At 37.0% G+C, this 27195-nt stretch overlaps 1 protein-coding gene across 2 annotated transcripts in view; it reads right to left on the bottom strand.

The window, feature by feature from the left end:
- Positions 1–7534: 7534 nt before the first annotated feature.
- The window catches only part of LOC121390060 (phosphoinositide 3-kinase regulatory subunit 4-like), a 47492-nt gene continuing 27831 nt past the window's right edge, over positions 7535–27195 (bottom strand). For both annotated transcript variants that reach the window (XM_041521767.1, XM_041521768.1), the window contains exons 22-34: positions 27059–27102; positions 25596–25748; positions 23122–23170; positions 22289–22505; positions 21280–21469; positions 20824–20954; positions 19116–19200; positions 17464–17555; positions 16389–16493; positions 15573–15698; positions 12689–12846; positions 11994–12166; positions 7535–9766 (exon numbers count right to left, since the gene is read on the bottom strand). In XM_041521767.1, the coding sequence (XP_041377701.1) occupies positions 9565–9766; positions 11994–12166; positions 12689–12846; positions 15573–15698; positions 16389–16493; positions 17464–17555; positions 19116–19200; positions 20824–20954; positions 21280–21469; positions 22289–22505; positions 23122–23170; positions 25596–25748; positions 27059–27102 (1725 nt within the window). In that variant the 3' untranslated portion in view covers positions 7535–9564. The remainder of the gene's footprint in view (positions 9767–11993; positions 12167–12688; positions 12847–15572; positions 15699–16388; positions 16494–17463; positions 17556–19115; positions 19201–20823; positions 20955–21279; positions 21470–22288; positions 22506–23121; positions 23171–25595; positions 25749–27058; positions 27103–27195) is intronic.

The following is a 27195-nucleotide window of genomic DNA, read 5'->3' as shown; positions in this document are numbered from 1 at the left end:
CCTTACCATATTTGTCTTCACGATTAATGTATGTTAGGCCTTTAAGAAAAAAAGAAGGTGTTTCCAGGAACATGCAAGTCAGGTTTTAAAAAAAAATGAAAAATGGTTACTTATTTTTTTTAATACAAATAAAAATGTTATCCATGTACCCGGTACTCTTTTCACTGTGTTAATATTTTTTTTTTTTTTTTTAAACCCGGATAAAACAAGTTATGTCACCTTTTTTTTCCTAGGTAGAAGATTGGTTTTCTGGAAATAATATATTTTTTAAGGCCTTATTACTAGTTCTTTCATTTGTATCGTTTTGTTGTTTAATCATGCCTCATATAAGGGCATTGGACACCCAATAGTCAATGTATTTTTCGTGCTGGGGTGTCTTTAAACATTCATTCATTTTGATTCATTTTGATTCATTTTATTCATGCCTCAGGAAAGTATTATTCAATCACATTTTGTTGCGTATTGTTTTGTTTTACTTCCTGTGTTAAATTTAATGAAATATTTTGTTATGTACATCTAGTTATTTCATTCAACTCATACAGTATTTTTTGAAGATGCAGTTTTTAAAACTTAACTTCTGTACAATCACAACCACCACCCACCACTGGCGTAGCAAAAGGGGGAGCCATGACCCCTCCCCCACACACATTTTATATTTCTAGTTGCCATATAACATGACTCATAGACTATATAGTTGCCTTCACCTTATAAAAGCCTGGCTAAGCGAGTGCCTCCCCCTTCCCTCTCAATAAAAACAATTCTAAGAATAATCGAACGTATTAGAAAGGCCAGTTACGTAAATGCTATCTATTCAAGTTATAATTTTCATGTATTTATAAATGTCATTATATTTGTAGCTGAATGTTTTGTGTGTAAATGTTCTCTGTTTAAGTCGTATATTTGTAGCCAAATGTTTTGGTGTGTAAACATGTTGAACTTGTAAGTGATTCTTAACCATTTTTGTCCCATGTCTTCTCTCTTTGTCCCATGCCCCCCCCCCCCCCCCCCTTTCATTACAGCTCCCTCTACACCTTTTGCATAGGCCACCATTTTTTTACCCTACATACCCAAATCTAAACCGAAAATCTAAGCAACACTGATCTATTGTTCCTGTCTTAAACATCAAATATCTCGTTCCAGCCAGTGCATCACAACTGGTATATCAAAGACTGTGGTATGTGCTATCCTGTCTGTGGGATATAGTGCATATAAAAGATCCCTTGCTACTAGTGGAAAATAAGGTGGGTTTGCACTATGAAGGAATTACCAAACATCCAATAGCCGATGATCAATAAATTAATGTGGTCTAGTAGTTTTGTTAAACAAAACAAACTTTAAACATCAAATAGACTAAGAATAAGCAATATGCTGAGGATTTCTTATGGTCAGTAAACATTCCTTTCCTTTTTTTCTGGGTGGGAAACGGCTCAGTTGGTTGAGACTGAGGTGCTTGCATTGTAGGATCAAACCTCCTTAGTGGAACCATTCGCTAGACTAATTGGTATATGACAGGACTTGGTATGTGCTGTCCTGTCTGGAAAAATGCATGTTAAAGGTCCCTTTCTGCTAATGGGAAAAATGTAGCAGATTTCATCTTAAGACTTCGTGACACAAATTACCAAATGTTTGACATCCAACAGACTTTTAACTTTTCTATCTAAACAGGTTGTAGTGTAACATGTTTATCTTCAGATGTTATGTTGATATGTTTCACGGTCATGTTTTGGTTTAGTAACTGGTCAATGTGTACATATACCACTAGGGTTTCGAACATGCTTGTCCAGAGTCGGGCCACCAATGGTGAAGCACCCATTTTGGGCGAGTGTGAAGGGGGAAGGTAGGTGTTCATAGGTAGGTGGCAGGCATGATCTTCAGTGGCTGTCATTGCAGTCACAATTGCCCACTGTTCATGCCAATAAGTACACATTCAACTGAACTGTGGCAGGACATAGTGCTCACTTGATGCATGGTTGGTCTGGGATCAATCCCAATCGATGGCCCATTTCTCATTCCAGCCAGTGCACCACGAATGGTATATCAAAGGCAGTGGTATGTGCTATCCTGTCTTGTGCGATGGTGCATGGAAAAGATCCCCTGCTACTAATGGAAAAATGTGGGTTTCCTTTCCAAGAGAAATTTCAAAATTACCAAATATTTGACATCCAACAGCCGATGAGTAATTAATCAATGTGCTCTAGTGGTGTCGTTAAGCTGCAGTTAGTAGGTATAGCTGTTTGGATGGGGTCTAGCTCAGCGAGTTCAAAGAATCAAAAGTCCTCAGAGCTATTTATTTTTATTCCCGTTCCAACCAGTGCCTCACAACTCGTACATCAAACGCCATGGCATATACTGTAACCATGGTGATGCACCAGTCCTGTGGATGTATAGATCTTTTAATTACCTGCCCACCCTATCACATTAATTTATTAATATTCTTGTATTACATGTAAGTGACAGTATTATTGCCATTGTTACAGTATTATACAGCATTTAGTATTCCAAGTTAAATCTAAGTGTAGTAATCCAAATTATCACAGAAATCCTCTATTTTTCAACACCCATAAACATTTTCCAGATTTCCTTCTCTTATTTTTTTTATTATTTTTTTTGCTCAGTGTCATTCAGTCATATACTTAGTGTATATTATTGTTATAATTGTCCTGCTGTATTATCAATTTTTCAATTTTTTTTAAATTGTAATTGGTAAACCTGTATACAGCCATGCAAAGGGTGAGCTAACAGAGGTAGGCTACACATGTACATGTAGTACACAAACAGGTCATATTTTATACAGGGGTTAAAATACATGTATTTGTGTATACAAAGGATTTGACCACCCCTTATTAAAGTAGGCTGTTATATCAGTTGGTAACAATTTCAAGGTGGAAAAACCTCCAGATTTTGTCTACCTTTCTGAAATTTAGTGTCTCCCAAAAACTTCCTGTCCAAATTCTTTTCTGCTCTGCGTGGCGAGTCTGAGATAGATCCCTGTCAATGGGTCCATTGGGTGCTCTACAATTGGTGTAACAAACATTGTGGTATGTACTATCCTGTCTGTTGGATATATAAAAGATCCCTTGCTGCTAATCAAAAAGAGTAGCCCATGGAATGTTGGCAGCAGATTTCTTCTCTTAATAATTGCTTGCCTGGTTTAGGATCCATCCCATTAGTGGGCCTGTTGGGCTATTTCTTGTTCCAGCCAGTGCTTCACAACTTGTGTAAATAAAAGAAAAAAAGGCTGTGGTATGTACTATCCTGTCTGTTGGATGGTGTATATAAAAGATCCCTTGCTGCTAATTGGAAAGAAAAGCCCTTGGCGTGGCAACAGCGGATTTCCTCACTAATTATACATGACAATATATCTAACACCATATAACTGTAATTAAAATGTGTTTTGATGTCTCATTAAATAAAACATTTTTTCTTTTTTCTTTTCTTTCGTATTATCTTGGTTATTCTTAACCGCATGTCCGACACCATATAACCATAAATAAAATGTTTTGATGTCTCGTTAAATGAAACATTGACACCATATAACAGTAAATAAAATGTGTCGAGTGAATCATCGAATAAACATTTCTTTCTTTCTCTACTTTCATTTAAAAGACCCTGCAGTTATTGTTATTTTGTTCAGTCATGTTCATCTTTGTAATACTGTGTCATATTCCGGAATTTATTCCATCAAGATACATGTTATTTGTCACATTTCCCCCTCATTTCCCTTCATAATTGTTCATGAGGTAAATAAAATGTGTCGAGTGGATCTTTAAATAACATTTCTTTTTTCTCTACTTTCAAAGACCCTGCAGAGTTATCGTTATCTTGTTCATAGTCCTGTTCATCTTTGTAACACTTTGTTATATTCCAGAATTTATTCCATCAAGATACACGTTATTTGTCACATTTCATTTCCCTTCGTAATTGTCCTTGAGGTATATATATATATATATTGAACAAAAGAAATGCAGATATTAATTTAGTTTTTAAAACATTTATTTAAAATTACATACTTTGCATCCCATTATTTTATTTTTATTTTTGATTTCGTCTATTATTTTTTGTGTCTATTAATCCCTTCTTCTTTTTTTCTTTTTTATTTCGTCTATTATTTTTTGTGTCTATTAATCCCTTCTTCTTTTTTTCTTTTTGATTTCGTCTATTATTTTTTGTGTCTATTAATCCCTTCTTCTTTTTTTCTTTTTTATTTCGTCTATTATTTTTTGTGTCTATTAATCCCTTCTTCTTTTTTTCTTTTTTATTTCGTCTATTATTTTTTGTGTCTATTAATCCCTTTTTTTCTTTTATTTCATGTCTTGTGAATATTTGAGACCCATTTTGAGTCTTATTTACTGAATTAACTGTGACAAGAAAAAATATATATATTTGCATTTGTTTCTATTAAAACCATCTGAAGCCATTCAAAATGTGCACAGCTGTAAACTGACATTCCTTTCATCTGTGACAATACATGTAAACCAATAATTAGCATTGTAATGCTAGTTTCAGACTACCAACTGCTAGCATAAAGTTTGCCAACTCTACATTTGTGTTGTAATTTACCCAACTGCCAACGGGTGTGCTCAGATTAACAACTAAAGGGTTATACGACGAGAATCGAGTTGTAAGAGTGCTCATACTAGCAACTGTACCGTCATAGAAGTCATGACAGCAGAAAGTTGGCCAACTTTCTGCTGGCAGTTGGTAGTCTGACCCTAGCATTAGACCCCTAAAAGCAAGATTACACAATGTGCTGGGGTGCTGGTACATTCCCTTTCTTTAGTATATAACAAACACATATTATTGTATTGGCACAGTTCTTCAGTTATTTTTCTAGAGATATTTAAAGATATATTTTATTTTTGTGTTTTTTTATGCTATAGTACAAAGTAGCAGTAATTCCAATTAGAAAGGTCAATAGAATATTTCATATATATATATATATATATACTCGGGGTTTGACAAAAAAGTATTTTTTATTATTAAAATTTGAAAAAAACATGGCATATGATTAGTTTCTTTTAATCAAATTATTCATATTTACCAAATTTCTGTGATAATATAGATGTATACCTGTATTACATATTAGTTTATTTGATTACATTATTTAAAATAATATATTTCTGTGTTCCATAGATCATTTTCAAAAATGGATTTCAAATCCAAATATATTATATAACAGATTACAGTTTGCAGAAAACGTATTTATTTAGTTGATGTTATTACATGTATTTATTTTTATTTAAACTTGAACTATTCAAGAATAAAATATTGTACCCTATCATTGCCTTTGTATTTTTTTGACACAGGGGGGTGGGACATAGCCTAGTTGTACAGCGCTCGCTCGATGCACGGTCGGTGTGGGATCAATTCCCATCGGTGTGCCCATTAGGCTATTTGTTGTTCTTGCCAGTGCATCATGACTGGTATATCAAAGGCTGTGGTATGTACTACCCTGTCTGTGGGATGGTGCATATAAAAGATCCCTTGCTGCTAATCGAAAAGAGTAGCCCATAAAGTGGCAACAGCAGGTTTCCTCTCAATATCTGTGTGCTTCTTAACCATATGTCTGACGCCATATAATCGTAAATAAAATGTGCTGAGTGCGTCGTTAAAACATTTCTTTCTTTGACCGGCTTTGGTGGCGTCGTGGCAGGCCATCGGTCTACAGGCTGGTAGGTACTGGGTTCGGATCCCAGTCGAGGCATGGTGTTTTTAATCCAGATACCGACTCCAAACCCCGAGTGAGTGCTCCGCAAGGCTCAATGGGTAGGTGTAAACCACTTGCACCGACCAGTGATCCATAACTGGTTCAACAAAGGCCATGGTTTGTGCTATCCTGCCTGTGGGAAGCGCAAATAAAAGATCCCTTGCTGCCTATCGGAAGAGTAGCCCATGTAGTGGCGACAGCGGGTTTCCTCTCAAAATCTGTGTGGTCCTGAACCATATGTCTGACGTCATATAACCGTAAATAAAAATGTGTTGAGTGCATCGTTAAATAAAACACTTCTTTCTTTTTTTTCTTTCTTTGACACAGGGTTTCACTTTTAGTTTTAACTGGTCTTTCATAGCAAACCACTTAGCTTGTAGTATACATCTTGACTCAGCAAACTGGGGCGGGGGGAGGGGGGGCGGGACTTAGCCCAGTGGCAAAGTGCTCACCTGATGCGCAGTCGGTCTGGGATCAATTCCTGTCTGGTCCACTGAGCTATTTCTTATTTCCAGCCAGTTTTCTTTAATGACACAACTAGATCACATTGATTTATTATTCATCAGCAATTAGATGTCAAACATTTGGTAATTTGTGACGTACACATGTAGTCTTAGAGGAAACCGGTTACATTTTTCAAGTAGTAGCAAGGGATTTTTTTATATGCACCATACCACACAGGATAGCACATACCATGCCTTTGATAGATCAGTCGTGGTACACTAGCTGGAATGAGAAACAGCCCACAGATGGAGATCGATCTCGGGGCTAGATCAGTCGTGGTGCACTAGCTGGAATGAGAAACAGCCCACAGACGGAGATCGATCTCGGGGCTAGATCAGTCGTGGTGCACTAGCTGGAATGAGAAACAGTCCACAGATGGAGATCGATCTCGGGGCTAGATCAGTCGTGGTGCACTAGCTGGAATGAGAAACAGCCCACAGACAGGGATCGATCTCGGGGCTAGATCAGTCGTGGTGCACTAGCTGGAATGAGAAACAGACGGAGATCGATCCGGGGCTAGATCTGTCGTGGTGCACTAGCTGGAATGAGAAACAGCCCACAGACAGGGATCGATCTCGGGGCTAGATCAGTCGTGGTGCACTAGCTGGAATGAGAAACAGCCCACAGACGGAGATCGATCTCGGGGCTAGATCTGTCGTGGTGCACTAGCTGGAATGAGAAACAGCCCACAGACGGAGATCGATCTCCGGGCTAGATCTGTCGTGGTGCACTAGCTGGAATGAGAAACAGCCCACAGACGGAGATCGATCTCGGGGCTAGATCAGTCGTGGTGCACTAGCTGGAATGAGAAACAGCCCACAGACAGGGATCGATCTCCGGGCTAGCTCTGGGTCAGCATAAAATTTCGCCAAATTTTCAATCGTACTTCAAAAACTGCAGAAACCCATTTATTTTCCAACAAATAATTTCTTTCATGAAATTATTTCGCCAAATTAAAATAAAATTCGCCAACTCTTTTTGAAATTCGCAATTGGTGAGTGCCAGAACTAGCCCTCGTTCTAGCCAGTGCACTACGACATGTATATCAAAGATTGTGGCATGTGCTATCCTGTCTGTACATATAAAAGATCCCTTACTACTAATGGAAAAATGTAGTGTGTATCCACTGAGACTATATGTCAGAATTACCAAATGTTTGACATCCAATAGCTGATGATTAATAAATCAATGTGCTTTAGTGGTGTCGTTAAACAAAACAAACTTTTGTTAAGAGGCACTTAAGAGTATACCTACTATACTGTGCTACTACCGGCTGTCATTAATGTACCATAATTTTAACAAAACATTCATCTGGTATATATAATCATCATGTTTATGTTCAAAAACAATAATTTAACATACAAATATACATGGTTGAATGATGGTACACTTAGATTAATCCATTATTCATTGTTTGTACTATCCAGCACCAACTCCAATTGGAATGGACAAAGTGCAACACATTTTGCTGTATATAACTAATACAATATAATATTTGTATGAAATGCCCCACAAGTCAACATATTTTTTCCTTAAAATACATGCACATTAGTTCACTTGTTCTAAATTAAGAAGTCAAAACAAAAGTCCCGAGGATAAGTCACATAGTTATTTACTGAACTTGTGAGTTTGTAAGTCATGAACCATTAAGTCAGAAGTCAAATCACAAGTCACAAATGTGGTCACATGTTGAGTCACACATCACAAGTTGATTTAGTGAAATAAAACTAGATTAAAAACAATTTTAAAATTAAAATTTATTTCCTAATTCAGTTACGGTTTTTGAACTTGCAGACTTAACACGTCATTAGCATAAATTAGTTTTAGTATTGTTCATTTCACAAATCTGTTTGGATTTGACACATATATGTAGGTCAAGACCTTGGAGCAGCCAATAATATCTCCAACATATGTTAGATATGACCTTGTGATAAATCTTGCAGTGTTCACTCAAAAGGGTGTGCAAGAAACACATTTTATACACTTTTTCAGTGCCAAACTATTTATTAATTTGAAACAATAATGATCTGGGGCCCAAGTCCCGGTTTCAATTAATGTGACTGCGCATGTTTCCGAGGGCGAGTTTATCGATACAATGCATATACATAGGACATTTTCCAGACAAGCAATTCTGAGACCGGGTATTTAGCGCGCTGGAAAAAAGAAAGAAAAAAAGAGTCGATGTACATGTATGAGAGATTTTTCCATGTGCAAGTTTTTCAGTGCTTTGATGTCATAATGTGAGGTATTTACTTTCGGCTTAAGGTACACTCCGACCACGTAAAATTTTGGTATAGTAATTCACTTGGACATCATTTACGCAGTCATAACAGGTCACACAAAAACTCGTAAATGGGTTACATAAATTTTCAATTTTCAGAAGCCTTTACGTTAACCGATGCCATACAACCGTAAATAAAATGTGTTGAGTGCATCGTTAAATAAAACATTTCCTTCCTTCCTTTGCTTTCCTTTACATCAAGACTCAACATCACTTCCACTTTGACGACACCGTCTCTTGACGCCATTATGACGTGACACTGCAACGCTCAACATATACTGACGTCACTGATAATGTGTCTCCAAAATAATGCTCTTTTTTTTTTGTCTAATTAAAAAAAAAGGTAGACTGAGGCCAGTAATGTCGTGATGGCCAGAAGATTGTCCTTTCATTTACGACTAACATCACTTCCACACTTTGACGACATTGACGACAACATCTTGTAATGTCGTTATGACGAGACATTGTGAAGCCTGACATACACTGACGTCACTGATAATGTTGTGATGGTCAGAAGATTGGCCTGTAAGTTAAGACTAACATCATTTCCACACTTTGACGACACCGTCTCGTGATGCCGTTATGACGAGATATTATGACACCCGACATATACTGACATCACAAATAATTCCTTGGTTTTTTTTGTCTAATTTAAAAACAAAGGCAGACTGAGCCCAGTAATGTCGTGATGGCCAGAAGATTGGTCTTTAAGTGAAGACTAACATCACACTTTGATGACACCGTCTCATGATGCCGTTATGAGGAGACATTGTGACACCCGACATATACTGACATCACAAATAATTCCTTGGTTTTTTTTGTCTAATTTAAAAACAAAGGCAGACTGAGCCCAGTAATGTCGTGATGGCCAGAAGATTGATCTTTAAGTGAAGACTAACATCACACTTTGATGACACCGTCTCGTGATGTTGTTATGACGAGACATACACTGATGTCACTGATGTCTCCCAAATAATACCTTGTTTTTTTTTGTCTAATTGAAAAAAAAAGGTCAACTGAGCCCAATAATGTCATGATGGCCAGAAGATTGTCCTTTAATTTAAGACTAACATCACTTCCACACTTTGACAACACCGTCTCTTGACGCCGTTATGACGAGACATTGTGACGCCTGACATATACTGACGTCACTGATGATATCGTGATGGCCAGAAGATGGCGCCTCCGGAACTCGCCGTGGAATGTCCTCCGTGCTAATCTGTTTCTTCGTACACACTTCCTGTATCACCTCCGTACCATCAATGAGTTGAGACCTGAAAAACAAAAACAAATCGTAAATCAGGGGCTGCTCTAAAAGGTGATGCTGGAGGGTGCACCAGTGGTGGATCTAGAAATTAGTTTTTTGGGGGAGTGGGGTGGCAATGATATGTAGTCAAAGGGAAAGAAATGGGTTTTTTAACGACGCACTCAACACATTTTATTTACGGTTATTATGGTGTCAGACATATGGTTAAGGACCAAGCAGATTTTGAAAGGAAACCCGCTGTTGCTACTACATGGGCTACTCTTCCGATTAGCAGCAAGGGATCCTTTATTTGCGCTTCCCACAGGCAGGATAGCACAAACCATGGCCTTTGTTGAACCAGTTATCGATCACTGGTCAGTGCAAGTGGTTTACACCTACCCATTGAGCTTTGCAGAGCACTCACTCAGGGTTTGGAGTCGGTATCTGGATTAAAAATCCCATGCCTCGACTGGGATCCAAACCCAGTACCTACCAACCTGTAGACCAATGGCCTAACCACGACGCCACCGAGGCTGGTATAGCCAAAGGGATTCCTCAGATTCATCCCTTCATCAGATTCTTCAACGTAAAAAACAATTAAATTAAATAAACATATAACTGTCGCAAAATGTAGGGTAAGGGGACTTTCGGGCCCCCTTAAATCCGCCACTGTGCACCTCTTCCTTAACTTGGAAATGCCCTGAAACTCCAGTGTGTAAAAATGCATGGGTCCAATTTCTGTTTTTGAGAGGGGGGGGGGGGGGGGGGGGGGGGGGAGGAGGGTGAAATGTAGATTTTTTTTGGTTCTGCCCTTCTGCTTAACAGAGCCATATACATACCTGAAGTTATAATTGTTTGAAATACTAAACATAGTTTTCTCTCAAACTGACATCTTATGCACTAATTATTTTTGAAAAAACACTTTTCTGGGGTCTAGTTTGGGATTTTCAGGTGGTACGCAGACTTTTTCAGCAATGAAATAAAACACATTATACACGCATTTACATCATATATTTTAATTTAAAAAAAATTGTAATCTCAGGGTTGTACGCAGCTGCGTACCTGTGTATATGGAAGCTAGGCCCCTTTTTTTCGTGTATAAAATTGGGAAGGATTTGAATTATTTGGAATATGCAATAGTTGTTGTGTTCACCCTATGTATTTTGCTTGTTTCATCTTTAATACCGTCTTCAGTATTCACACGAAAACAAACCCATGCCGTAAGCATATAGCATCACGATGACTAATAAATCAATGTGCTCTCATGGTATTGATAAACACTAGAAACTTTAAACTTTTTGTTTATAAGTGTACATCATTAATGGAAAAATAGCACACACCATTATGGGTAAGTAGTAACAGGCTTTCTGCCAGAACATAATTTGAGGGTGTGTAATAAAAACCAAACAGACCATAAATGTTCCTACTAGATGGTTATGAGTTTGAAATGTTTTAAAACCAACCACTGCATTTCATGCACTTTTACAAATTTTCAACAGCAGTTCTACTATCATCTATTGAAAATTGTATAGAGGATACTCCCCAAGTTGATAAAAGTATGAAATCCGAGGCTTGCCAAGGATTTTTATACTTTATCAACAAGTGCTGATAAATTATGATATCAAAAGACACGAGGGGGGGTATTCTTTTTATCATCCATTATCATTCTTTTCATTTGTAGACAATATGAGTAATATGGGTTGAATGTCACTATATTTGGCAGCGGTATATTCGTTAACTAGCAGAATGGCAGTGGCGTGACATCACTAATGATCGGTTTAGCGCTGAAACATACACAGTGACGTAACAAAATAATATCTTGTGATTAAAATTTGACCAATCAAGATTATAAGAAGCGATATCTCTTAGGAGAATACTGCAGGAGATATCGCCAACTATAGTGCCAGCGACATCTCCTACAAAAGCCTTTAATGGATGATAAAAAAAGATATCCATTAATTTCAAGATTTAGGATACGCAAGTTCACCGTTCGAACCCAAGGTTTAAGCCATCATTTGCCAAATTGGCAAATATGTTTTAAAGTGAAATTTACCAAAGATATGTCATTACCAATTCGCCAAAAAGCTAATTAAAAAATAAATGTGTGTCGTTTTTAGGTGTATAGCCATTTTAAAAAATAATTCTGTTCAGCAAAATATTACTTGAATTTGACAACAGATTTCCTGATCAAATTCACCAAATTGCTATTAATATGGGGCGTCCCATCTGGCAGAACCCCTGAATAAAGCACGTACCTGTAAGAGAATGAAATGTTAGTTGGGTCTGTGGCCGCGTTACTCATGATGAACGAGTTGGCGGGGTTGGTCAGGTCCCAGAACCTACATCTCATGTCCGAGCCGCCCGTTAACAGGAAAATCTTCGTGTCCGTCGCGGCTATGTGCATTCCATGTACCGCATGTCCGTTAGTCTGTAACAGAAATTGAAAAAAATGAATGAATGAATGAATGAATGAATGAATGAATGAATGAACAAATGATTGAATGAATGAATAACACCACTAGAGCACCTTGCTTATTAATTGAATGAATGATTGAGTAAATGAATGAAATTTGTTTTCTTTAACATCACCACTAGAGCACATTGATTTATTGATCATCGGCTATTGGATATGAAACATTTGGCAATTTTGACTCGTAGACATTATTAGGAACCTGCTATATTTTTCCATTAGTAGCAAAGGAAACAAACAGAAAAGCACATACCATGGTCTTTGACAAGTTGTGGTGCACTGGCTGGAACAAGAAAAAACCCAATCAGTTGAATGGATCCATTGAGGTGGTTCAATCCTGCGATGCAAACACCTCAGTCAAGACCTCAACTGACTGAGCTAAATCCCACCCCTTTATCGTGAAAGAGGGAAGAGGAGGGAGTGAGAAATGCAGGAAAAGACAACTATGACCTGAGAAATGTAGGGAAAGACAACTCTGACCTGGGACTGTGAGAGTGGTGGCTCCGTGCTCGCCCACAGAGACTTCTGTCTGGCGCCCGTCTCCACATCCCACATGGACACCTCGTTGTTCCACTGCAGGGCGGACACGATCCACGGCAGGTCTTTAGGGTGCATGATTAGTCGCCGAACTCTAGCACCTGTAATACACAGAGTTTAACCATTTTAGTTCTATACTCTAGCTTCTTTAATACACAAACAATTTGTATTAGTTGTTTTAACATTAATGCCTGTAAATCACAGATTTTAACCACTTTAGTCTTTTACTCTAGCTCTTGTAATACAATTTTTTTTTTTACATGAGTTGTTTTAACTCAAAGATGTGTAATACAGAGATTTTTACCATTTTAGTCCTGAACTCTATCTCCTGTTATTAACAACTTTTTTTTTTATATTAATTGTTTTTACTCTTAGATTGTAAATCACACTTTTTGTCTTTTCCTCTAGTTTCTGTAATACGTAAACAACTGTATTACGTGTCTTAACTTTAGTTCCTGTAAATCACAGATTTTAACCATATTTTGTCATTAAATAGAATCAAAAGGTGAAAATAAAATAATAGGCAGCTATTACCATCTGCTATGAATGTCATATAACTTAAAAGTATACAGTGGACCTCGTTAGTCCGGACTCCAGTAGTCCGGAATCCTCACCTTACGGACGTTTTTTTGCAAAACGAAACGATCACTCAGTAAAGTTATTCATTAATCCAGATATTCAGCTTCCGGAACCGGACGGTCATAATTCTAAACCAAATGTTAAAAGTAAAGGCAAATTGCTTCGTTTGACCGGTCGCCGCTGACTGAACATAAAAGTAATCCGCCAATTAACGCTCAAGGAATCGAGAGAGATAAAATGGCTGTACGGGGTTTCACACCGCAGTTTATTTAACCATTCACCTGTGTTTATTTAGTGTTAGTCGGATAGAGCACAAGTGTTCACAAGTGTCTGATGTTTTTTTTAAATATAATTTCTTTGATCTATGACCAGACAGGCTGTTTTATTTTATTTTATGAAAAAAAGAAGAGTATTTTATTTTTAGAAGTGGGTAACTCTTGATCATACCCTACGGTACCCCATGACCTCGTTTTGTAACTACCCTCCTAACTTACCTGTATTATTTATTCAAGAGTATTGCCAGTCACCCAAAATAAAGACAAAGGAAACGTCTTTATATGTTATTGCTATCAAGGCTTGTGACTCTTTCACAAGTGGAAGAATTCTCATTCAGTTTCACGCCGGTTTTGAGAGAGTTGTATTTCTGTGCTAGGGGCGGAGGGATGTATCATGTCGGCACTAGTATTATATCAGTAGATATAGCAGAAATGAATTATAATTTCGCCATTTTATATGTTTAAAATATAATCTGTCAACGTAAAAACTTTAAACTAATAATGATTGTATATAAGTGAGAAACAATATGCATTCCTCAACAACGTACCCACTTCGTGGAAATGAACTCAACCACGTGGCCTAGATTTACAACATTAACCGGTACGACTAATAAAATTTAAAACTTGTTGTCACTAGAAAACAAACATTTAGTATCAACAATGTAACATGTCTTAAACAGTATTTCATTTTATTTAATCGCATTTTCTAACTTTAAGACAAGCACCTGGCAGTACACTACTGAATAGTAGACTAGCCTCACGGACATGCAAATAGCGCCTTATTCACACCACGAGACGGATCAAAACTGGTTGAAGAAATGTCTGGTTCTAAAAATCAAATGTGTCGTTTTTATTTTGTTTGTGAATCAAGGGAGGTTACTCATCACGTACATTTCAGTAATCCGGAAATTCGTTAATCCGGACGTTTTTTTTTAATAACCATACTGTCTGGACTAACGAGGTTCCACTGTATTATATTCCATTCCATCCTCCTACAAAAAAAAATTTGGTAAATAGTTTCACTTTTGTTCAACGTAAGAAGAAAAGTAAACATCTTTTGGAAATAAAAAAAAAATAAAAAATTTGTGTGCAATTTAAAAAACAATCAGCTCAGAAATAAATAACTTGTAGTAAATTCCATATAATGGAAAAAAAAGGTGTTTCCTGTGGGACAGACTAGATGTTTTAACTCATAAATAGTAAAATCTTTAACCTTCTGACTACTGCAGGCGAGATATCTCGCCCGACATCAGGTCAGTTGATATACTGTACACTGTATACAGTGCATTCCCCAATTCATATTTCCCGCCGTTTTGCACACGACACTCACCGGAAACGGAAATATAATTAAAGAAAAAAGATTTTTTTTCAAAATGGTGGTTTTTGTTTTGATTTTTTCAATTGAAAATACCTTGAAATTTTGAGTTCAAAAAGTGGTTTTTGGCAAGTATTTTCGCTTGACAACAATGGCGGCACGTCGCGGTCATTTTCAGGGATCGATAGCTGATTGTAACAGCTAATTTGATAATAAATTTGATCGTTTTACCAACAATGAAAATTACCAAATATTGCAATATGAATCGTAGTTCGGGTTTAAAAAAAAATTCTAGTCAGAAAACCACTGTTATCGGGAATAATGGACATAAATACTGGACAGCTGGCCACAAATGCCCGTATGTAAACGCAACTTTTTAGATTTTTTGCCTAATTTTAATCACCATTAGCCAATCTAAAATAATAAAAATTACAAAAAAAGACACGAAAATAATACTTACCGATTCATATATGAACTTTATTTCATGTATTTATGAAACGTTTAAGTGAATATATGTGAGTAAAAATTATAAACTTGTACCCACTCAACGTGGTTTTTGTTAAAAATTAATCCAGTAGTCTAAAGGTTAAAAATAACTTAACTCGTACACAATAACAAAAACATGTCTTTTTCTGACTACTGTGATTGGTCGACTCACCAGTGGGGTGTGTTATGGTATTGATTGGCAGCTGGAAGCGCATGTCCCAGCACACCTGGCAGCCACTACTGGTTCCGATGGCCAGCCAACATTGCGTGTGGTGCACCGCAAAACTTGTTATCAGCCCTGAAATAAACAAAACCCTCAGCCAACTAAAATTAACACAACAAAATATGTCAAACTGGATTTACCGATTTCAGTGTGCAGTATAGAAACAAGCTTCAAACAAGCCTTAATTACAAATCTTGACTGTGGGAGTTTTCCATTACTCTTGTATCACACTGGAAAAATTCTCGGCTAATGCACATGTTATTGTACAAGGTACTGGTATATATTCATAAGTAATGAAGGTAATTAGGGCTAGCTCTGGGTGAACAAAACATTTTGCCAAGTTATCGGAAAAAACCCAGAAGCAAAACCCAAAATAATTTTCCAACAAAACACCAATTATTACATGAAATTGTTTCATCAGATTAAAATAAAATTCACAAATTATTTCTAAAATTCTCAGTTGACGAATTTGGTGAGTGGCAGAGTTAGCCTTGGAAATATTAAATCGTTTTCAATAAATAATTAATTGGCTATTAATAAACATTAGGAGATGATTTGCACAATCATATGGTATGTCGTAATATTTGTCAAATTTCAACAATTTACAAACTTTTTGCTGCATGTATACAAGATTTCTGTAACAAAAATAAAACAAACTATCAACAATAAATTACCATAAACTAATTTGATGGAAGATTTCTGTTTGATTATTTAATCGAGAGGTAAAATTCACAATTAAGCTATTTGTTTTTTACTGATACTCACCTGTCCGTGCGTCGTTTTTGAGTTGCCAGGCCATGGAGTTGGATCTAAGGTCCCAGCCCATGAGGTAACCGTTCACTGTCGCATACGTCAGAACCGACTGAGACCCTGTACAGTACAAGAAAATACACCAATACTAATTCAGGGGCAGATCCAAAGGAGGATGGAAATGGAGTGTACAAACACTCTCTAATTATTCCACTGCCCCCTTTCTTTTCCCTCATTTGAATTCCATCTTATTTTTTGCCAATCTGGCTTCTCCTCCTATCTTTCAATTTATTTTGCTGCCCTCCCCCCTGCTCCACATCCCAGTCCTTGTCTCTCCAATTATGACAGGTGCTGGTCTCTTGTGGCTATCCATGCCACACACCTGTCATTTTCCATTAGCTTTTAGCTGTGGGTTTAGTCTGACCACTCCAAAACTTAGTGTGAAGCACACAAATTTATTAGTGAATTCCTGTGCTACGTCATTTTTTTTTTTTTTTCCCCTGTAGATCTTGTTTACAATCTAGGCAGAATGCCATTTCAGAATTTTTATGAGAAAAAGATTGTGTTCAGTGCATCTGTCGGGTAACTTGAAAAATATATTTCTCAACTTGCCTGCTATATCTTACTGTCAAATTGTTTGAAGAAATACCTATCTCCATTTATATAACGTTTACATCTTGATACAAATATTACCAACCAAATTTACAAAGCCTGTTTTTGACTTACATGCATACAACTATATATATTTACAATGCTTTGACCAGATATCTTTTTCTAGCTGGGTAGTCTTAAAAATTGGTGATGAGACTTATGATTTGCATATAGGAAAGCATATAAGTTTATTAAGTAAAACCTGTCTAAATAGGATCACATTGGAGACCTAATATGAATCCAATATAGCCAGAATCCGATGATTTTGATTTTTAAAATTTGGGAACATGAAACTTGGCCAGTTTTAACCGGATTTAGGTTTGTTCAGGGTCTGGTTTGGACAGGTTTTAATGTATAAGAAATCGAATCGTAATACGGCTTTAGGCATGCAAATTCTTCAGTTAGCTTTTAGATGAACATAAGATATGTTTCATTTTACCTGCATCAAAATGTGTGATGTCGACAACATGACCATATTTCTGTTTGTCAACATCCATGATCTCTACTGGACTCAGGCGATCGGCATCAATTCTGAAACAAAATCAAATAACAGATGTACATTAGCAAACTAACAAAAACGAAAATAGATGTACGAAACATAACAGCAAAGGAGAAAGAAAGAAGCTTTAGTCACGTGACAAGAACAGGAAGAAGAGGACTCATTGGAAGATTTTGGCCATCCCATTGGCTGTTGGGATGTTCGGACCAGACTACTAATATAGTGGAAAATGCAAGTGTATGAGTCAAGTTAAGTATAAAAGTAAAAGCAATATTTGCATAACGATACCTCAGCGCATTTTTAAACTATGGCTATTGGGTGTTAAAATATGATTATTTAAAAATGTATTCGATAGAGAAAAAAGGGAAAAGAAAAGTTTGTTTTATTTAACGATGCACTAGAGCACATTGATTTTTTTATCTTATCATTGGACGTCAAACATATGGTCATTCTGACAGTTTTTTAGAGGAAACCCGCTGTCGCCACTACATGGGCTACTCTTTTACGACAGGCAGCAAGGATCTTTTATTTGCGCTTCCCACAGGCAGGATAGCACAAACCATGGCCTTTCTTGAACCAGTTATTGATCACTGGTCAGTACAAGTGGTTTACACCTACCCATTGAGCCTTGCGGAGCACTCACTCAGGGTTTGGAGTCTGTATTTGGATTAAAAATCCCATGCCTCAACCGGGATCCGAGCCACCTACCAGCCTGTAGACCGATGGCCTAACCACTACGCCACCGAGGCCGGTACATTATTCATTAGTATCTAAATATTCAGTCTGAATGATTTTACTGAACACAGGATCTTAAAATGTGTTTATAATTTGTCAGTGCGAGATCAGCACATAAATGAAGTTCCTGCAAAACTAAAGCATATTGAACACCAAATGAAATGCAAATATAATTGTCAGCTGTAACATTAAATTTAGTTTTTGAACAAGTGATTAACACACACTTCAATTCAGAATAATTACAGGTCGATATACTGTTTATCATCTCACAGAATTGAGCATTTCTAATCTAACAATACTGGGGCAGGATGCTGCCCAATGGTAAAGCGCTCGCTTGATTTCACAGTCAGTTTGGGATCGATCCCAGATGGAAACATTGGGCTATTTTTCATTCCAGCCAGTGCACCATGACTGGTATATTAAAGGCTGTGGTATGTGCTATCCTATCTGTGGGATTGTGTATATAAAAGATACCTTGCTGCATTAGGAAAAATGTAGCAGGTTTCCTCTGATGACTACGTGTCAAAATTATCAAATGTTTGACATCCAACAGCCGATGATTAATTAATCAATGTGCTCCAGTGGTGTCGTTAAACAAAACAAACTTTCTGCTGGTACTGTATGTTTATCTAAATAACACTCTGCTGATCAAAATTTAGGGGGAATAGTTTTGTGTAGAAGGAAGTACCATTCTCGACTTTCTTGACATGTGGTAACCTCCTGGTAACTAGAATGACCATTCTTGACTTATTTCGACGCCTGCTAAACCAATTCTACTTACAAACTAACCATAACCCTGATATGCATTTCTTTTGGTGTTCATAATATTTTACAATATTCATCATCACTAACAATACCTGTACACATGGATGGTAGCGTTGTCTGATGCCGACGCCACTGACTGGGAACTTTCACAGAAAGTCAAACACTTGATACGTCCTCCTGAAAAGACGAAAATGAAAGGAATAGTAATGTTTTAATGACACCGATTTTAGATTACGACTATTTAATGTCAAACATAACATTATGATTCTTATGATACGGCCCATATTCAGTGACAGCAAGCATCACTAACGTTTGCAAACTATCTGATTGGTCCCCAATGTTGAAATTTGGTTTAATGTGAAAAGACAAATAAAAAGAAAACGACACTTACAGCATTATGGTCGCTATTTTGTTTTTATGGACTGGTGTAGTCTTGCTATATGAGATAACTTGGATTATTTTCTTGTTACTCCCTCCGTTGTTTTCTTACTATGGGATTACAGTTTTATTTAATTCTGAACCAAAATGGTTTTTAATCGCGCACAAAATTGGTACATTTTTGTTACTTTCAAAACACAATTTTACTTTTCTTTCTATGACAAACCAAATTGAAATGATTTACAAAAAACTTTAAAAGTAGTCTGTGAAGAACTGCAGTTTTGTGACCTTACATAACCCCACAGACCCATTAAAACATACTGTATGGGAACCGGTACCAAGATATGAACCCAGTACCTACAAGCCTAAACCACTGCCCTGCCAAGAACAGTTCAATCTTATATTCGACTTGATGGTATAATAGGCCTAACCTCTCCTACCAACCTCCTACTCCCGTCCACCACAAGGGCTTAAGGTTAAACACTATTTTCTTTTGGTTTGGATTGCCCAGTCTAAAAGTGCCAAAATTAGTAAATTTTCTAATAAAAGTAAGTTGAATATAGTATTTAGATTGCGCAAATAAATTTATTAAAGTCCTTTTTTTTCGGCTGTAAATTTCAAAACTGTCCCAAATATTTCTGTCCCGGGTTAGGCCACTGACTATTCAGAGACCGGACCCGGGACAGACACTCTCGAAACTCTAGTGGTATATGAGCATGTAAATAAATATTGGATTGGATGTATAACGAAAAGTATGTACACCCAGATGGAGGGAAAGTTTCAAATAGTACACATGCACAGTGTACATGGGGGGAGGGAGAGTTTCAAATAGTACACATGCACAGTGTACATGGGGGGAGGGAGAGTTTCAAATAGTACACATGCATAGTGTACATGGGGGAGGGAGAGTTTCAAATAGTACACATGCACGGTGTACATGGGGGGAGGGAGTTTCAAATAGTACACATGCACAGTGTACATGGGGGGAGGGAGAGTTTCAAATAGTACGTATGCACAGTGTACATGGGGGAGGGGAGTTTCAAATAGTACGTATGCACAGTGTACATGGGGGAGGGGAGTTTCAAATAGTACGTATGCACAGTGTACATGGGGGAGGGGAGTTTCAAATAGTACGTATGCACAGTGTACATGGGGGAGGGGAGTTTCAAATAGTACGTATGCACTGTGTACATGGGGGAGGGGAGTTTCAAATAGTACGTATGCACAGTGTACAGGGTTTGCTGACAAATAGATTATTTTTGTATTGCACAGACTCATAACTGTATCCGATGTATTTTTTAGAGCGGAAGATTGATGTATACACGAGGGAGAGAGGAGTAATAATAAAACGTACAAAAGATGTAACTGGGTTTTTTTTTAAATAACAAAATTTTGTGCATATAAATTTAGATGGTCCCTTACCTTGTTTGTTGAGTGTGTGCTTGGAGCGATTGGCCACACTCTTCCCTTCCAACTTTGAGCACTCCCACAGTTTGACCGTGCCATCGTTAGAGCAAGTGGCAAAATACCTGTGATCGTCACACACCTGGATTCTGTAATCAATATTACAGTTACTTAAACAAATAGAAATTAATGTTTTTCTGTGTAAATAAAATGGATGGATGGATGGAAGGAAGGAAGGAAGGAAGGAGGGAGGGAGGGAGGGAGGGAGGGAGGGAGGGAGGGAAGGAAGGAAGGAAGGAAGGAAGGATGGATGGATGGATAATTGGATGAATGGATAGATGGACGTGATAACTGGCTGATCTTATTAAATTGGATGGGATGGATCAACAGACTTGCAGGGCTTTGATCCTACAAATACAGTCAACCACAGAAGGCTGAAACACACTGGATACAGGACTACAGTTAGTATTTCACCTGTTAACGGCCGACCGATGTTCTTGCAGGTGTGCGACGAGCAGCCCGCGCGGTTTCCAGTTGTCAGGCGGGGGGCGGCTGTCCCACGCAATACCCTCCAACAAGTCTTTAGTGAGGATGTCCACCTTGTACTGCTCTCGTCGTTTGTGAACAATGTTACGTAGTTCCCACTTACAGACGGCGTAGCGTGCTGAAACAATGTTGACAGATATTATTATTACTACGTATGTGTAATTTTACAATTTCAGTCCACCTTGTACTGTTCACATCACTTGTGAACAATGTTACATAGTTCCCAATTACAGACTGCATAGCGTGCTGAAACAACATTGACAGATACTGTTATTACTACATACATGCAATATAACAATTTCAGTCTACTTTGTTCAAAAACATAAATTTATGACTTAACAGTTCTTACAATTACTGACAGTACAATAGTTCGAAATATACATCTTATATAATATTTTTTTATCTTCATGGTGATCTGTGATTCATAATGATGTCAATGTCTTTAGGTACTTACCTTTTTTGTACAAGAGAGGCAGGGGGGGAGAGAGAGAGAGAGAGAGAGAGAGAGAGAGAGAGAGAGAGAGAGAGAGAGAGAGAGAGAGAGAGAGAGAGAGAGAGAGAGAGAGAGAGAGAGAGAGAGAGGAAAGGGATGAGAGAAAGTGGGATGGAGGGAGGGGGAGAAAGAGAGACGAGTGGAAGAGGGAAGCTGGAGGGAGTGAACGAGAGAGACAGAGAGAGAAGAAAGAGAAAAGGAGTGAGGAAAAACCAGCTTGTTGTGACATAGGCTATTTTCAAAAAGCAGCAATGGGGAATCCATTTTATATGCAGCCTCTCACAGACAGGACAGTACATACCACAACCTTTGTTGTGGAGCACTGGTGATAATCAGAGTCAATATTTGCAATCCCTGTATGAACTTACTTTGGGGTGATGGCACCTTTTTCACTGAGCCGTCCCAGACAGGACAGTACATACCATAATCCCTGTATGAACTTACTTTGGTGTGATGGCACCTTTTTCACGGAGCCGTCGCCTGTGGTGGTTGAATCTCTTGACACGTTAACAATGCTGCTGGCCGACGAATGACCCGACAACATCAGGCTCTTCTTATCAAGACTCGAGTCGGGTTTTTCCGCCGTCATTTTCGACCTCTGTGAAGCGGTTAAAGATTTGTCCACATCCACCGATCCAAACATCTTCTTCCATTCGGCATTCTGTAAATACAAGTTGATTTTTCATGTTACCGGAAGGTTAGGTATCAAAACAAGCATTCTGAGAGACAGACAGACACTTAATACACATTCGGTTTGGGATCGATCCCCGTCAGTGGGCCCATTGGGCTATTTTTCGCTCCAGCCAGTGCACCACGACTGGTACATCAAAGGCCGTGGTATATGCTATCCTGTCTGTGGGATGGTGCATATAAAAGATCCCTTGATGCTAATTGAAAAGAGTAGTCGAGTAAGTGGCAACAGCGGGTTTCCTCTCTCAATATCTGTGTGGTTCTTAACCATATGTCTGACGCCATATAACCATAAATAAAATGTGTTGAGTGCGTCATTAATTAAAACATTTCCTTTCTATTGACTGAGCTTAATCCCACCCCTAAACTTACACAGAATATTAATTTCTGTAACTGCAATGTCCTTATGGTCATTATGTGAATTCAGGAATGAGAATACAACCGGATGAGAAATTAAGTAACAAAAGCATTAACATTATCATGTTGTGTATGTACAGGCAAGATACTGTATCTCTTGGACGACTCGTCACAAGTGAATAGTAACCAATTATGAAAATACATACATGTCTTTACTGTTATTAACTCACCATGGTAACTGCAGGGGTATCTGGATGTTGAACCTTTTTCTTTCTTCGACTGAAAAAAAATTATATTTAAATTTTTTGTAAAATTAATACTTTTGAGATATAGAAATATTACAGACTTAGCACACTGTACCCAGGTGTGTACCCAGAAAGAAAACAAACAAAATTGTTAACAGTTTGTTTTGTTTAATGACACGACTAGAAGACACTAATTTATCAATCATTGACTATTAGGTGTCAACACATCATCTTTAAGGAATCCATATCATGATACACTTCACCAGGGCTGCTTACCCTGTGTACAGTTTTACTGTAAGATAGTTAATATTTTCCTGTATTTTGCTCAAAAATTCTGTATTCCTGTAATTATTGAATAAAAGTTCTGTACGATCTGTAATAAGTTCTGTACAAAGTCAAAGCTGAAGTGGTGCTATCACCTAATTTCCCATTACTGGGACTTATTGACAACATTCTCTCAAAACCACAGAGGGGGGAATAAAAAACCCTTAAAATTACAAAACTTATTAATTATTTATTGATATACCTACACATGAATTATTTAAACCATATGTTTTTGTAACTGTTTCATCCATTCATTCTGACATCAAATGTATTCACTTGCATAATAGTAATATGAACCTTCTGAGTACTGAAGGTGAGATATCTCAACTAAGTTCATAATTAAAAAAGTATAGAATTAATTTAACTCGATTAGGCCTATAATTTATAAATAGAACCTTTTTTGTACTATTTATACCATCTGATATTTTAGATATTAATAAATAAATAAAAATTAATAATAAAGATTATTATACACATTGTTTTCTCACCAAAAAAAACACCCACCAAAAAACAACAATACTAATAAAATTAAAATAAATTTAAAAAATTTAAAAATAAATAAATAAAAAAGGAAATTGTTCTTGGCACTTTGAATTTAAATGCAGTTTGTATTTAAAGTCAAGGTTAATAATTAACATTTATGTTTTACATGCATCAAGTGACTTCAGTAAAGTAAATAATATGATTCAAAACATATAAAAGTTATGCTGATTCTTTGTACTACGAAAATGATTACAGCTTGAGGTATTTCCATTAGTCACCTAATATCATATATATCATTTTTCTTATGATTAGTTTTAAAATATATGTAGTAAAAAATGTATTTTGATAGATTTTCATTTTCCATGACCAATATCGAAATTCCATGACTTTCTAGGCCTGGACAATGACATTTACAAATTTCATGACTTTCCAGGATTTCCATGACCCGTACGACCCTGTGGAACTAATTTGCACAGCATGTGTTTGAGATCAGAGCGCGGAAAAAGAATAAAGCTGGGTTTATATTTTTGACGCCATCATATGCTAAACCGGCTGGCAGCATCAGCTGGCAACTGCCGGCAGTCACTTGACCACGCGTTTAGCGTCACTGTTCCAAGTGTAAATCAACGCTCGCAGGCACCGACCTATTTTCAAGGTTCCACGGAGATATTTCAATTTTACCAGATGTTAAGATGGCTGACATAAATGCTAATCCAGCAGTTATAATTGAAAGTAAAGTTTATTTTTATTTAACGACGCCACAATAGCACATTAACTGTTTAATCATCGGTTATTGGACGTCAAAAACATAATGGTCATTCTGACAGTTTCAGGGGAAACCCGCTACATTTTTCCATTAGTAGCAAGGGATATTTTATATGCATCATCTCACAGACAGGATTAAACATACCATGAACTTTGTCCAGTTGTGAAGCAATGGTTGGGACGGAGAAAAACCCAATCAGAGAATGAGTAAACCGAGTAGGCCTAAATGAGTATTATATGTGCAGTGGAATGATGTGGCTACTTCTGATTGGCTGAATTATTGGTGTTTGCAAGCGCACATCTTGAAAGTTCAACACGATCTCTGGAACTTTTGATGCCGACATGCGATGGTTTACAGCGAGTGCTCGCTGATGTTTAAAGTATAAACCTATGCGCTGGCGAACGCCGGCAGCCACCGGCTGTGGCCGTATGCTAGCGTATTACGGCGGGTGATGGTGTCAAAAGTATAAACCCAGCTTAAGCCGGGGCAGCGACTGCAATCGTTTTTAGGCATAGATACAGGTGCAGAAAGACACTGATAACAATAAACTGTAATCAGCAGTCGACCATTACGACACTTCCATGCTCTCATTCACTCGTACCACGTGATTAACAAATGACATCGATGGAGAATTTATTATAAGACACACACCCCTCCCAGTTTACTACATCAATATAATCATACACTAATTATCATAATACTAATGCCAGGTGTGTATGCAGGCAGTTGTACAGGATTGGTAGACTGTTGTGAGTAAAGTTGTTAGGGGGGTCGAGTTATCTCCTCTGAAAAATATATTTAAAAAAGAAAACTTTCTTGGTATATTGGGGGAGAGGTCAGCACCCAATCCCTCCTCTCTACTAATGCACGCATCCATACTGATTACCTGGTGGGCGACTGCTGTCCTTCATTCATGTGATCCTTTGATCTGTAGAGATCGGCATGGCGACGAGTAACCACTTTCCCCACAGTCACATAATTCTGTAGATTCAGTGTCCCAGCTTGCGGACTATCTTCGTTCACAGAGTTTTCTGCAGACCTATCAATCAATATATTCAAATTAAACAAGCTGTTAAAAAAATATTAGCAAATGTTATTTGTTTCTGGTTATTATTACAAGTCCTGATATCATTCATAAGTCACAGTTGTTTTCTATTTATAAAAATAAATATTCAACAGGTATCAAAATTTTAAAAATATTACTAGATTTTTATATATTTACATTCATTAAATTTATTCCCATGCTTATATCCAGTTACGGTTCAAGCACTTTGTCCTGGGCACACACTTCAGCTATCTGGGCTGTCTGTCTAGGTTTGGGGTTTAATCTAGAACCAACCAACAACCTAGATACGACATATAATGTATAACACAGACACAACCTGTAACCTAAATACATAGATGCTATTTCATGGTATATTTTGAATACGATTTTTATGTCAACGAGTGCTGTGTGAAAACCATATTTTGCCAAGCAATGAGTGAAAATATGGTTTTCACATATCACATGTTGATAAAAATCGTATTCGGAAAAACACCATGAAATGTTCTATTTATTATACACATCTTTCCTAGTTTTTGACAATATCTTTCACTTTTTTTTGCTAATGTCTTTCGCTGATCCTATCGAAAACACGTAATGCCATGATATATTTGTTCCGGTTGAACTTTTGTTGAAAATTTACTTGACCATAGAATTTTAAAAAGAAATACAAAAAGTATATTTATTTAATAATTACTTAATAATGCTGCTGTGCAAACAAACCTGACCAAATGATCCTAAAAAACCCACCCCACAAACACAAAACGAATCGAAACTTACACTTAACAACAGGACATTCTGTCATTATTATTTAGCTTCGTATTCAATCAGTTTTAGATATTTTATCGTAATTGCACTTCATATCCATTTTTTTAATAGGTACAATTGTTTCAATTACATTTTTTAATTTTTCAAATATGACCAGATGCATTGGTAATTAATTATCAAACTTAAACATGTAATAATTTCCAAGGGAGATAACTGATCCATTAATATTCAAAATAAATTTAATATGATTTCTATATTTTCAGTCACTAAAATGCAGTGAAAATATGACTTTTCAACGAATATCACATTTATGGTATCTGTAGATCTAATATATATTTCATTGCTACATGTATGTATATGAGCCTATAATAAAATGTGTAACCTAGATACAACCTATAATTTAGGTTCAACATACAACTATATAAATGAAATCTACAACTTACATAGATAAAACCTACGAAATAGATAAAACCTACAACCTACATTATAAATATAACAAACCTATAACATAGAAACACTAATGTGAGGATAACACCTACCCAGCTCTTGATCTGTGAAGTTTTATTATGAAATCTTTCATCCTCTGTAAAATAGAGAAAGAGAGAATAGTAACAAGAATAATAATGTGGAATTAAATGTCTTGACAAAAATAAACTTATTAAGTGTCACTGGCATC

The sequence above is a fragment of the Gigantopelta aegis genome, chromosome 15 (assembly GCF_016097555.1).
Source record: "Gigantopelta aegis isolate Gae_Host chromosome 15, Gae_host_genome, whole genome shotgun sequence".
NCBI lineage: Eukaryota > Metazoa > Mollusca > Gastropoda > Neomphalida > Peltospiridae > Gigantopelta > Gigantopelta aegis.
This window is presented reverse-complemented; position numbering and strand designations above follow the sequence as displayed.